This window comes from Vipera berus (assembly GCF_964194415.1).
Source record: "Vipera berus genome assembly, chromosome: 3".
Classification (NCBI taxonomy): Eukaryota; Metazoa; Chordata; class Lepidosauria; order Squamata; family Viperidae; genus Vipera; species Vipera berus.
In genome coordinates, this window is record NC_138204.1 from 41,236,462 (window position 1) to 41,250,512 (window position 14,051).

The 14,051-nt window shown below is 37.9% G+C and overlaps 1 protein-coding gene across 1 annotated transcript in view; it reads left to right on the forward strand.

The window, feature by feature from the left end:
- Positions 1-13,667, forward strand: part of LAMB3 (laminin subunit beta 3) — a gene marked incomplete at its 3' end in the record, with an annotated part of 55,842 nt that extends 42,175 nt beyond the window's left edge. Inside the window, exons 16-23 of the mRNA XM_081325446.1 lie at positions 1,785-1,993; positions 3,466-3,669; positions 4,738-4,882; positions 7,168-7,375; positions 8,718-8,859; positions 9,079-9,255; positions 10,785-10,938; positions 13,528-13,667. Of these exons, the coding sequence (XP_081181572.1) occupies positions 1,785-1,993; positions 3,466-3,669; positions 4,738-4,882; positions 7,168-7,375; positions 8,718-8,859; positions 9,079-9,255; positions 10,785-10,938; positions 13,528-13,667 (1,379 nt within the window). The remainder of the gene's footprint in view (positions 1-1,784; positions 1,994-3,465; positions 3,670-4,737; positions 4,883-7,167; positions 7,376-8,717; positions 8,860-9,078; positions 9,256-10,784; positions 10,939-13,527) is intronic.
- Positions 13,668-14,051: the final 384 nt, after the last annotated feature.

The window sequence follows — 14,051 nt, forward strand, 5'->3', positions numbered from 1 at the left end:
AACTTACAGCTAAAAAAAGCTAAACCTTTTATTGCCTACCTGTGAACTGGTTAAAGAAGGAAGATGCAGAATTTCCCTAGTCTGGAAGCACAATGGCAATAGAAGGCAGCAACTAGTAATGGTAGGCAATAGGAAATTCCAGCCACAATTCACAGCTGTCAATTGAAGTGAAGGCATTTATCTATCATAATATAAAGCACAAGTGAACTTCACAGCATCACTTAACCCAGCATAAGTTGAAGAAACTACTTTTGATGCATTGAAATCAATGACATATGGAGGTTGCCTTCCCAGTAAGCTGGTGGTGGGTAGACAACAATATTGTGTTTCCCTGCCCTCAAGAAACATATAGTAGTGGATACATGCTATGTTAATTGTGCCATCTTCACTTTTTTTGAAAACTGCTGGCTAGACCCTAGAATACTTTAAAGAAAACTAATGTATGAAACAGCATAGTTTGCTTATCCCCTTCCACTCCCTGTAATCTGAAAGTCAGAATCCTGCTGGCTTAAATGCACATTTGAATTCACTTATGACATGACAGAAGCTCAGAGGTGCCTTTAGGATCACACATGAACACACTGTATGATACTAGGGAAGCAGAAATAATTCATTTGAATTCTATATGCCTTGTTGCTATGGTTTTCCCTGCAGTGTTTGTGGGATGAGAAAAACAGTGCTATCATACATGCCTTTTTATGGATATTTTGACATTGTGACTCAACAGCGATAGAAAAACTTTATTATAAAGACAATTTATTTTGAGTTTTTGTTTCTACTACTGTTTTTTCTGCTCAGCAGTCTTAAGCTGCTCGACACATGTTCATAAACAACCAGCAATGAATCTGGCTTAAGGAATCGTTTTCTAGATATCAGGCCCTTTCCACGCTGGGCTGAGTTTATCACAACTTAATATTTATTCTGTAGTTGGTAGGAAGATGCACAATTGGTGTCCTAGCAGTTATACAGCACTATTCATTTTCAAACTGATAAAAAGGTAGTGCATTCTTTCTTTCTTTTTTACTGATCCACCAGTGGATGCATCACATAGGAAGGGCTTAAATGTGAATGGAATTGATACATAAGGTCTATCCATGCAAACTACATGTCTTCAAAGAGCCAGTCATGGAAAGGAAAGCAGTTGGAGCTTGTTTTCTTAGCATAGATGGAAGGGATAAAGAGGAAGGGGGATTTACCAATCAGGAAGAACTTTGTTCTTGTAAAGCATTTCAGTTTTCAGGAGATTTTACCCTTCAGAAGTTGTTGAATGAATACTTTTACGATTATCTTGTCTTACATATTAGAAGAGGAAAAAACAATCCTAAATTCAGAAGGCTAATTCCTGTTAAATCTCTCTTTCTAGTTTATGGGAGAAGTATTTGCTTGGCTATCATGTGAGGGACAAGCCCTTGTTTTCATCTAGGTAATCAATATTTCAAAGTTTGTATAGTTCTGTTCTAAAAAGGACTTGGGGCTGTGCTTCTGTTTCTGTTTCTTTTTGTGAAGGCTGCTAATGTTTTCTTTGGCTTGGAAAAGATATAATGAAGAAAATATCCTCTTGGATTTTTATAGCTCTGTTGTTGAAAAGATGGGTGGTAATTCTTCTTTAGAATACTTGTCAAGAGCAAGATTATTCAATTAGGTAACTGGTCAATTCAGGTGTATGAAGCTGTTTGCTTCCTTTATTCTGTAATGTGACTTTGAATAATAAAATTCCGTACTCAAAAGTTTGAAGAAAAAAAATTAACTATCAATTCACACTACATTCCTCTTTATTCCCACAGGGGCATTCAAGACTATCAGTTCTGCACATCTCACATCCTCCAATGCTAGTATACGCATAGCTGGTTCTTCTGGACTGCTTGCTCAGTCTCTGGAAAACAGGAGAAATGCTGAGGGGCTTGAAAGTGGTCTTATAGACCCTGATTCAGGATTTGAAGTACTGCAGAATAAAATGGCTGCCACACCCAACTTGACTCCAGTAATTAATAAGGTAAAACTATTGCTCTAGAGCAGACCTATTTGTATAAATGACAAAAACTGAGGCTGAATGATAGATTTTGTTTAAACGTATTTACCTATATTTATATGTAGATATAGATGTTATTGATGTTAAGGTTCTTTGGAATTGGATAGAAGGAGTGCTAGTGTAGAAAAAGAAAGATTCATGAATTGCTAGTTTAGATTTTTTTTTCTCAGACACCGTGGAAGTATTTGTACAGTTAAACCACGGCCTGTATTTTGAAAAATAAAGAGGTTTTTGTTCTCCAAGGACACTTGTTCCTCAAGAACTATGCAACCTGTAATTACTTTATACATACAGGGGAAGGTCCAAAGCATAATAAATAAGGGATATTAACCCCAGGAACAGTAGAAATCAGGTTTAGATTTTCAGATTCCCTCTTTCTACCTCTTTGCCTCTCCCTCTCCTTCACATATACAAACCCGATACAGATGACTTTGTAATTAAAGGAATATGAATGTACATACAACGAAACCCATGTGGCAATATTATATTTTCCTGTAGGACAAATACAAACTTGCATCATAAATACTGGTTATGAATGAAGAATCAGAATAACATGTTGATGTTCTTATCATCTGCTCTAAGACTCCTTATTGCTTTGAATTTGTTCTCCACTGGTAATCCGTGGAGATAAACATTACTTAGATTCTGTATCCCATCATGCATTTAAAATGTTTTGCAGAACATTCAAGCCATTTACTATCATGGGAAGACTACATTTTATTTGCAGCTTAGTCACACTCCTTCAACAGAGAGCAGTAATAGGGGATTTTATTTGTTCCTCCCAACCCCTGTCATGATTCTGCTGGAGAGGATGAAATGTAAATTACATACATAGTCCTCAGAAACAATTCAATTCTGAATGGATTGTGAAGCATCTTTAGGCCAGAATTGAACCTCTTAGTGGCCATGGCCTTGGCAGGTACTGAGCATAAATATTTGTGCCTTCAAGCCAGGTTTTGACTCCTGATGATCATCTGGAGAGGTTTCTGCAGTCTCTGCAGTTTTCTTGGCAAGATTTTTGAGAAGTGGTTTGCCATTGCTTCCTTCCTAGAGCTGAGAGACTAGTATGACTAGTCAAAGGTCATCTAACTGTCATTGGTCTAAAGTCACAATCCACAGTCTCCCAGTTTCTGACCTGATGCTTTAATCATTATACCAAACAGGCTTTGAGCTCACACATGTCATACAACCCGCCTTGCCTACCCTACAAGGTTCCATCCAAAAAAGGTGCTGGAACTCCGTTCTGAGCATTCTATGACAAAAAAAGCCCTGGTTTTACCTGAAAGTGGCAAAGTTAAATTTGGAAGCTATCTAAAGATAGGCAGGTTAGAAACACTACACATAAGAAACAAATAAAATAAGCTGTCTGAATCTTATTACAAATATTTGTACTGTAATTGGCAAAGCTTCTTTGATCCTGTGACTTTTTCTGTTAGGTTTGCAGCGTTGTGAGATCAGAAGTTTGCACTCCTAGTGAATGTATCGGGTATCTGTGTCCTCATCAAAATGCAAATGAATGTGGCTCAGGTCTGAGCTGCCGAGGGATCCTTGCACTTTCCGGGAGTTCCATCCAAACTGCTAGGAAAACCGCCCAGGAATTCCGCAATTTCAATAGTCAACTTCAGGGGACTGAACAAATGGTATGTATTTAGAATGGAGAAAGCAAAAGGGAAGGGATGGAATTTTTATTTCAAAGGATGAGCTTCTTTTATAGGCCTGATTAAATTAATGTCTGGGTATTTTCACTTTATGTTTGTGTTGTTGTTGTTGTTGTTCTTGCTCTTGTTGTTGCTTCCCCCCCCCGAGCTTGTGAATGATTATCAGCACATGCAACTTGCAAAAAAATATTTTAAACTGTAGTTCTATTCTTGTGACTTTTCAGTTGAAATAACCTAGCTAGACAATGTTTCCTATGTCCTTGTGAAAAGGAATACATTTAGGTCTCAAAGTACAACTGTTCATTTAGCAACTGTTCAAAGTTACAACAACACTGAGAAAAGTGACTTACAGTAGGTTCTTACACTTGACAACCATTGCATCATCTCCACAGTCCCATAAATTCAGGCACCTGGCCACGAGCATGTCATTACAAAGCTTGTGGTGTCCTTGGGGTCATTTGTGATTGTCATTTGTGATCTTGTCCAGCCGGTTTTCAAAAACAAAGGCAATGGGGAAAGCTGGATTTGCTTTACGACCACATCTGTCATTTGACAGCTGCAGTAATTCACTTAACACCTGTGGCAAAAAAATAGATCATAAAACCCGGTGTGACTCACTTAAAAAATCACCTTGCTTAGCAATGGAAGTTCTGATCCCAGCAGTGGCCATAAGTCAAGGACTATCTACCTTTAAAGTCTTTTAAAGTTTTAAAGCTACTTTTTATACGTTATTTTTATTGCTTTTAAAATAATAGCAGAAAAATATAAGAAGCAAGAAGAACAAGTCAGGAAAATTGCATGCATTATAAAGAGCATAACAAGTGCTTAAAAATATTCTATTTGTTTTCTATTTGAATATGCAAATTTTCTATGTATTGTTTTTAACCAGAAAATTTTATCTGAAATACTAGAAAAGAATGGGGGTAATTAATACCCAGAGGAATGAATACTACTGCTTGTGAACCCACCTGGGACAGTGTTAAAACTTGAAGCTTTTAGGAGCTGTATTAAATACCATATAGAAACTGAATCTGCCTTGCCTATTAATAGATTAGAGCTGCTGAAATAACTTCCAGCAAGATTCAGACTAATGCCCAAAACCTGAGAAATCAAATGAGCATCATCAGGACACAGATAGAGGCAGAAATCCAGCGCACTCAGCAGTCCATCCGCCAAGTTCGCAACTTCCTAACAGGTAAAATCAGAAGTTCCAACATTCTCGCAATCCATACCTTGTCACTAGTCAATCTCTTTGCTGTATGTAATTTAGCGTTCTCGTAGCACCTGCTGTTACTCAGAAGCCAAATTCAATAACTTCTTTCCCACAAGGGTCTTTCATGCAGAATCTCTTCCAGTTAATAGAGAATGTATTCTCATCTGCCTGCTGCCAAACCCTTGGAACTCTAAGGGGGACTTCCTCTCCCAATTGTTTCTCAGCTGCTCCTCATAGTGAACTGTCCAACTCTTTTCCCCATACTGATTCAGCTCCAATTGTGACTTGCACCTTTTCTTTTTCACTGCTTGCTCGTGGATAGCCTTTTTTATTACTTTCAAGTTGGACTCTTAAATATATTTTTGAGCCAGCCCTCTTTCTTCCCCCTTTCAAATTAGCTTTTTTTCCGAACATTTAGTCACCTATCCCTTTTCAATGACCTTTTGGTTCTGGAGCTGGAGACTACCACCCCGGGATGTCTTTTGACTGTCTGCATCTGCCATGACCTTTAGGAGACAGATGGGGACAGGGAGTTAATTGATACAGAACATTTCTGTCCCCAGGAATTTAAAACTAATAGGGTTGTCAGTGTTTCTAACATAGATGTTTATGCGGTTAAGAATATTAAGGTTGCAGTTAGAAAAAAAATCAAGCTTTTGATAGTGTGTGCCATACCTTGTGTACTAATCAAACTGGTGGTAAGGATGAAGGGGAACTCAGACACAAAACAGGTTATATAGAAAACAAACACAGGCTCAGTCAAAAAGGACTGAAATACCTATATACCAGTGCACAAAATATAAGGAATAAACAGGGTGAAGTAGAAATCCAAGTACATGAGGGCAGATATAATATTGTTGCCATTACAGTGGGATAATGGTGGGATAAAACCCATGAATGGAATATACAACTAGAGAGATTTAAATTGTTTAAAAGAAACAGGTCAAATAAAAGAGGAAGTGGATTTGTGCTATATATAAGAAATAATTATATATCTACAGAAATACAGCAAAACTATGATGAAAACCATCTGGCATGCATTCGAGTCAATACAAAAGGAAAAAAGAATGACTTTGCCATAGGTGTATACTAAAGGCCACCCAACCAGAGGAAATAGATGAATTTTTTGCTAGTCAGTCAACTAAGGTATGTAGGATGTATAGTACAATAGTCAGGGCTTTTTTTCTCATAGAACGCTCAGAACGGAGTTCCGGCACCTTTTTTGGATGGAACCTTGTAGGGTAGGCAAGGCGGGTTGTATGACGTGTGAGTTCCGGCACCTTTTTCTTTTACAAAAAAAGCACTGACAATAGTAATAGAGGATTTGGAGAGCTGATTTCAATAAATTTATAGAGAGCTTGAGAAGGATTCCATGGATAAGAATCCTCAAGGGGAAAACCACCCAAGAAGCTTTGGAAACTGAAAAGTGAGATTATCAAAAGCCTAGTCTGGCATAATTCCAGTGAAAAAGAAAAAGAAACCAGCATGGCTACAGAAAGAATGCTTTGATAAACTGAAAGATAAAAAGGGACAATGATAAAAAGTGGAAGGAGGGGCACATACAAAAAGCAGAATATAAGCAAATAGCCTGAACCTGCAAAGATGAAGTCAAGAAAGCTAAGGCTCAAAATGAACTAAGGCTTGCAACACAAGTAAAAAAAAAGCTGCTTTCAACATGTAAAAAACAAAAAAAGTCAAGGAAATGATTAATCCATTAATGGGAGAAAATGGCAAGAAAGTGATGAGCAATATTCCAATATTTGAGGGACTGTTACAAAGAAGAGGAGGTCAGGCTATTCTGCTGACTGGATTTTGGAAGCCCTTTGTTACTTGGATTTTGACATGTTTTTGTAATATTTGTGTCTAGCTATCAAAATTTGTTCTGTTTAATTGGAACAGCTGCTAACTTCACTATTCCTCATGATATAATAATTGTTTTATTTGGCTTGTGTTAAAAGCCTAATTTTCTTTATAACCTAAAAACTCTGTTATGGCACTGCAAAGGCTTGTTGATCTATCACAGGGGTGTCAAACTGCCGGCCTCTGGGCCGGATACGTCATGCCGAAACCACGCCCACCCCAGCTCCAGCAATGGAGAAAAAGTCATGATACGTCGTGACACATCATGTGACATGGCGAGTTTGACACCCCGATCTATCATGTATTTAAATATCCATGCTGTGGATCTAGGCATATCACAAATATTTTATAGACTGAATTTGAGGTGCACTTTATCTTGGTTAGATTATTTGCTGTATTTTTTTCAGATCCTGATGTTGATGCTACCACAATTCAGCTAGTGAGCAATTACATCCTGTCCCTTAATCTTCCAATTGACACTGGCACAATTCTCAGTAAAATCACTGAGATTCAGAATTTGATTGCTAAGCTGCAATGTCCTGACAGCATCATTGCCCAAACTGCTGGAGACATAGCTAAGGCCAAACAGCTTCAGCGGGAGGCTGAAGAAGCCAGGTAATATTCATTTATTTTTCTCTTAAATTTTTATCCTGCTTTACATTCAGGAGATTAAATTAGTATACATAATATTTCATTCTGCAATTTGGGACCAAGAGTTTGATAACTTTGGAGTGAGAGGAAAATTGATCCATTGTTAAAGTAATATCTGACATACTGTAAGTTTATTTATTATATCATTTAGTAGACGTTCTTTCGGAATATGTATATAATTTTAAACTTTCTGAATTCTGATGTACAAAAATGTCTTCGGGAACTTTCATTAAGAAATTGTTCTTGTGTATTTCAGGAGATAGTTTACTATAAAAGTTCCTTTAACTGGATCACCTATCCTTATTGATTATGTATTATACTAATTGAATTGAAACATATAGTATGTATGGAAGCATATAATAACATGAAGTGTGCTATGAGAAGCTATCTAATATTCTTAGTGGTAAACCTTACTTTCAGATTATATCTTCTCCATTAATAACAGTAATTTGGATAGCATTTTGCCTGAGTATTCAAAGCATTCACATACATTATTTCAGTTCAGAAAAAAAATCAGTAGGCCAATGTTATTGTTTCAGCATATGACAAATGAGATGAATAAAGAATATTATGCATCCTAAAATCAGGCAAAGAAGCTTTATAGCCTAGTTCACACAATTCCAATATTGTAACCACCACAATATTTATACTATTGGCTGTCACAAAAGAGTAGGATCTCTTAATAGCCAGTTTTTTCCCTGACTGATCCCTAGGTACTGTACATTGCAGAATTTATCTATTAATACTATTTCACTGGTGCCAAAACGTTTATCTCTACTTTTTGTGAAGCTGTAATATTATACTGCTTTTTTATTGTATGTGTTCATATTCTGTTCAACAGGTCATCTGTCATGGTTCCGACAAATGAAACTCTTCAAAGAACTTCAAGGCATTGTTTACCTTAAAGAATCTTTAATAGAAAAGCATAGCTTTGACAGATACATGGTTGAAGCCAAAATCTGAATTCCCCTCCCCTAAACCCATAGTATCAAGCACAATTCACTCCCCTAATTAACAGTCATAAATCACATTCTCCAATTAGTTTGAAATGCAAGCTTTCTCTCCTGTTTACAACCCGCCATTTCTTATCACCTCTTCATTTCAAAAGCTCCAGAATTGTTATGTCTAATTAACTCCCATCACATTCTAAGAGGAAAGCATAGAAAGAAAAAGGCTGCATCTCCCCATGTTGTCAAAGCAAAAACATCCGATGTTAGCAGCATTGACATCATCATTATATACTGCCTATAGAATGCCTTCTTTTTGAAAAGAAAGCAACATTTCTTTAACAGTAATATTTTCTTAGGAACCAGGCCAGTACTATTGAGGGCAATGTGGATGATGTGCTGCAAAAACTGAAACAAGGAGAAATAGCACTTCAAGAAGCTGAACTTACTATTCATGACTCTACTTTTCCCCTCCAGCGTATCCAAACTCGCCTTGATGAAGTAAGTGATTTGTGCTTAGATTGATCATCTCTCCAAGTTGTTCATTCTAAACCAGCCTGCTCTCCTTTCATATTGATAGACCTCCATTGTTTCCTAGAATAGTGGTGTTCATAACTGATTACTTTATTACCTTCATAAAATATTCCTTCTTTATGTAACCAGTATTTTTTCAGGGATATTTATAAAATTTCTGAAATTTTTCATTTTTGGAATGTTCAGATCCAGACTATCCTCACTCCAACTCAGGTGAATGTGCGGGATATCACCAATCAACTGGATAGTTTCACTGAGACACTTGTCCAGTTACAGCACAAGGCAAGCCAGAATCAGTTGTTGGCTGCAGATGCTCAGCAACAAGCAACAGAAGCCCATAAACAAGCAAAAAGCACTCAGCAGGTATGTGTCAGATCTGCCCCAATCTGATCTGTAGGAACAGAAGACCCATTTGGTTGAAGTGAAAGGTTCTTTTACTAAAAAGATGTTGGCTGCAGTAAAGTCAGGCTGGTTCTGGGTTTTCCATGCTCAAATAATACAGAAAGGTTTCCTCTCATCCCAACCATCCCCCCCCCACCAGTCTGTCTTCAGCCAATTGGAACTTGCCAAACTGTTTTGAGAACACTGAGATGTTTTTGAGTAATCATCATTCTTTCTCTGGGTGCTTGGCCTTGGATTCCAGTACAAACTAGCTCCTAGCTTCTCTGATCTTTATCATCTGTCATTCCCCCCACACTTCCCATCACATATATACACAGCCTTATTGCCCATATATCCTTCCCCCACCCTCTCCCTTGTAGCCTTTAATGGCAGGATGCCTGTGAGGGTTCAAGCTGAGCCTGGCAGACCTGGCATTATGGAAATAGGAAATTACTTTAGTGGGTTGCATGCTTTAAGCTACAGTATTGGTCAGGCAGCCTTTGGGAAAAATACCTGGTAAATATTCTGATCTCCTCTTCTCAGTTCAGCCATTAGACCTGTCAATAAAATTGGCTATTCACTCTAATGGAAAAGTCCCCAACCATTTTAGGCCAGCAGTGCCATTCTGCATTTTTAGGACATATCCTGTACATTCTGAGAGAATGGCCATCACAGAGTCACATGACCAGCCATTACATACTCATTCAGCAAAAGACAAACTGAACTTGCTTTTTACTAACTCTCTTACTCCTTGTTTTATTTGTTCTTCAGTACAAGGACAATCTGCCTTGCCAAACTTTGTTTAATTATAGACTTAGACAATTGATATTGAAGAACAAACAGAACTTGTTCATTATAATTTAACCTGATTCTCCAACATGACACCCTGGGATAACAATGTGCCACCAAGTCTTTTAATTATAAAAGAAAGAAAGATAGCATGCTGCAAAAGAAATTAAGAGCCTTTGGCTTCTCATTATTTCCAGTCATACCCAGAGGAATATCGTAGGTCTCATAGGAATACTTTGCAAATAAAAATGGTTAATGACATGGATATTTGCCTTATCAAGCTTTGTTTGGTTATATTCAATAAAACAAGTGACTATTGCAGAACAAACAAAATTTGTTCAATGTAGTTATCTTCTTTATATAAAAAGATGCATGAATTTGGCTTGGGAATGGGAGGGAAAAAGAAAACTCTTCAAAGTGGACAAACTGGAATATATCAAAGTGGAAAGAAGGTGTGTTCTGTGCAGCCAGGAGAAATCAGAAAACTGATGTGAAAAAGAATTACCACTTTTTAAAGAAGAAAAGGAATAGGCAAGAGTGAAAAGTGATGTTTAATAATCTGATACACTTATAAATTGAACACTGATTAAGTAGAAGACCATCTAACATCATATGATCTCAGGTTTGGAGATTTGGAGATGAAAATTCTGATGTTATCTACACAATATATCCATTGGAAGTATGACTAGCTCTCATTTACCTCTCTGCTCCCCTCCCCCCAGGTATTTGAACAATTGAATGGCAAATACATGGACCTGAAGAGGCGAATGGGACAAGGGTCAAATTTAGGCGTCCAAGGTGACCGAATTCAAACTGCCCACACAGAGGCCAACACATTGTTGAATGAAGCCTTGAATATGATGGCCAAAATGGCTGGTAAGGATTACCTGCATGACAACTCTCAAAATCAGAAATGACTTCACAATTCTTATCGTCATTGCCTTGGCACTTCATACAGGATTGCCAATTTTAAAAATAATATCAAACACAAAGGTCCTTTCTGAATTTTAGTAATTTTATATATAATATTGCAGAGTTTCATGCATAATAATTTCATTTAATCTAATGTTTTCATACCAAGTATACGTTAAACAAAACGTGGATGTACTTTTCACATTTAAATCTGAATACATCATTGCTGGTCTAAGTAAGCCACAGGATTTTATAGAGAGACAGAGATGAAAAGCTACTATAGTGAATCCTGTGAGGCATTTCAGCTTGTCCTTTTAATGGAATGGACACTCAGGAAGAATATAAATACTCTGTTATACAGCCAATCACAGATTTGTTCCATAATAATGGCTTGCCAAGCCATTTTTTTAATGCTCTATTTGGACCCTTCAGTTTAAAGCTTTCAGATCTAATAACTTTGCTCAATATGTTTTGGGAAGCAGCCAGTGTGTAGACAAAATGCTCTGACTTCTGTGGCAGGTGCAATATGAATAACTAAGTGGCTGAAAGCCAGAGATATTATTTTTTAAAGGAGTGTTATTGTTTTCATTGATGAAACTGTACCTCTAATGAATGACTTTCATTGAAGGTGCCTCCCAAAAGCCAGAGATTTAGCAGCTGGCTGATGAGAGGCAGTTACTCTTGCTCAAGCTGGCTGAATGCAGTGAGGAATGTTGATATTATTAAATAGGCTACCAGACAATTTCTCATGCAAAACATGATGAGCATACATTTACCAGTGCTGGCTGACGTCAATGTCCACGTTCATTTGGCCCTACCAGACGGAGGCAAGGCTTTTTCAGACAGAAAGACAAAACTGATTTTGGATGCTATGTGGCAGACAGCAGTTCCTTAATGTTGGGTCAAGTTCTGCCAATCATTTAGGGAAGCGGAATGCATTTCTTTCTAGTTACTATTGTGGGTAAGAAAAATATAGCATGTAAGATGGAAATGGAGCTAGGGATAATTATTTTCCTTCATAAAACAACAGATACTGCTATGTAGGGAATTTACTATGTAAATATAATAAATTGGTTGAGTAAACTGAGTTTATCTAGATGTTAACAGCAAGATTAACACTAGACCAACAATCAAGAAGTAAACAACACCCCAATCAAGGAATTATCAACTGAGACAAGTAAGCTAACCATAAACAACAGCCTAATCAAGGAACTACCAAGAACACTCCCAACACTGACAGGCAAGCCACTAGTATATAAAGAGAGCAAACCCCACTCCTTTCTTGCACTGATGACATTACCTAATTTGGTAATGAAATGTCTACAAGAGAACAACCAAGCTCAAAGAACGCCAAGGACCCCACAGTTCAACTCTGAGTTACAAATATTCTGTTCTGGGATGTTCTTCTTTTGCTCATTTGAGTTTGAGCAAAATTCTGCAAAATCAGAAAACTAAGCAGGGTAGCCTATTCATAGAATTTCACTATCTTTCAAACAAATATTTTCATTTAACATTCAATACAGGTTAGTTAGGGACTGAGGTGGTAGAACAGATAATAATAAACCTTTTATTGTCAAAGTACAACATGTGTACATTGAGATTAGCTGAGCCTCTCCCCGTGCTCCCTCCCCCCAACACACAGTGACAACAAACCCTCCATCCTACCACACCATGTGAACCAACTACGCCACACACCGGCCTCCCAAGTCAATTTTGCATACGTTCGCAGAGATTATATCCCATTCAAAAGCCTAACAGCCCATGGATAAAAGCTGTTTTTCAGCCTGTTGGTACGGCTGGCTATACTCCTATATCTCCTACCCGATGGTAGGAAAGTAAACAGATACCGTACAGGGTGTGAGTCATCCCTGAGAATTTTCCTCTATCTTCCAAGGCAACGAGCCGTGGTGATGTCATCCAGTGGTGTCAGGGGACAGCCCACAATGTCTTGTGCTGTGCTCACTACCCTCTGTAATACTTTCCTGTCCGCGGCTGTCAGACCAGCATACCAAACCACAATACCATACGAGAGGACGCTATCTATAGTAGACCGGTAAAAGAGGGTCAATAGCTGTTGTTCTACCCTGTTCTTCTGCAAGACCCTAAGAAAGTGAAGTGAAGCCTGTTTGCTGTGGTCTGGTACCAGTCCATGACCTATTGGCCATCGGTTCGTGGGAATGGCTGGCAAGTGTGTGCACATATGCGCGCACTCTCCCCACTTGTGCTAGTGTCACTGCATGGGTGCTAGCGGCCCTGTTTGTGCATGCACAGGGGCGGTAGCGCCACTGCCAGTGTCACATGGGCACTAGCGGCCTGTTTGTGCATGCACGTGTGTGTGCACATGCACACGTGTGTACATTTCCCTGCTCCACCAACCTGGAAACGTTGGGGAGTTCTGCCCTATTGGACAGAACAGGCATTCCATGAAAACAATACGTTAAAAGATGTTAGAAAAACAGAACAGGTTTGAACGGTCACCTATATAATATTATAATGAATTAGAAAGGGAAAAGAGTTTCTTTGCATCTAACCTATTTCTGTTTCATTCCTCAGCTTTAGAAACAGAGCTACAGGAGAGTAACAATGAATTCATCCTCAAGTCAGCCAGGCTGGAAGGCCTGGAAAAGAAAGTGGAAACAATTCGTGATCATATCAGTCAACGAGTTGCATATTATGCCAGTTGCACAGATTAGAACAGTTTCTGTTTTTATTTAAAAAGCTAGCTTTGAAACATTGCTATAGGTCAAGCTTTAGAAAAAAAAAGAAAGAAGTGGGTGTACTAATTTATTTGTTGTAGCGCTCCAAGACTCCCTTTATATTTAAAATTAACCTCTTGTTCTGATAGCATTTTTTTTAAAAAAGGAAGATGTACTTTTGCATAAGTTTTAGCCAAGCAAAATCTGTATTCTAGCAAGATTAAGAAAGCAATATAAATAAATAATGGTGTCTGTTTCTTAGATCTCGTAGCCTATTGTAAGACTTTTTATTTTTTTTTATCCACTACTAGTTCTTTTTAGTAATGTAAAATAGCTGTTTGCAGACAAACTATTGCAAGAAACAAATCTGACACTGAGAGA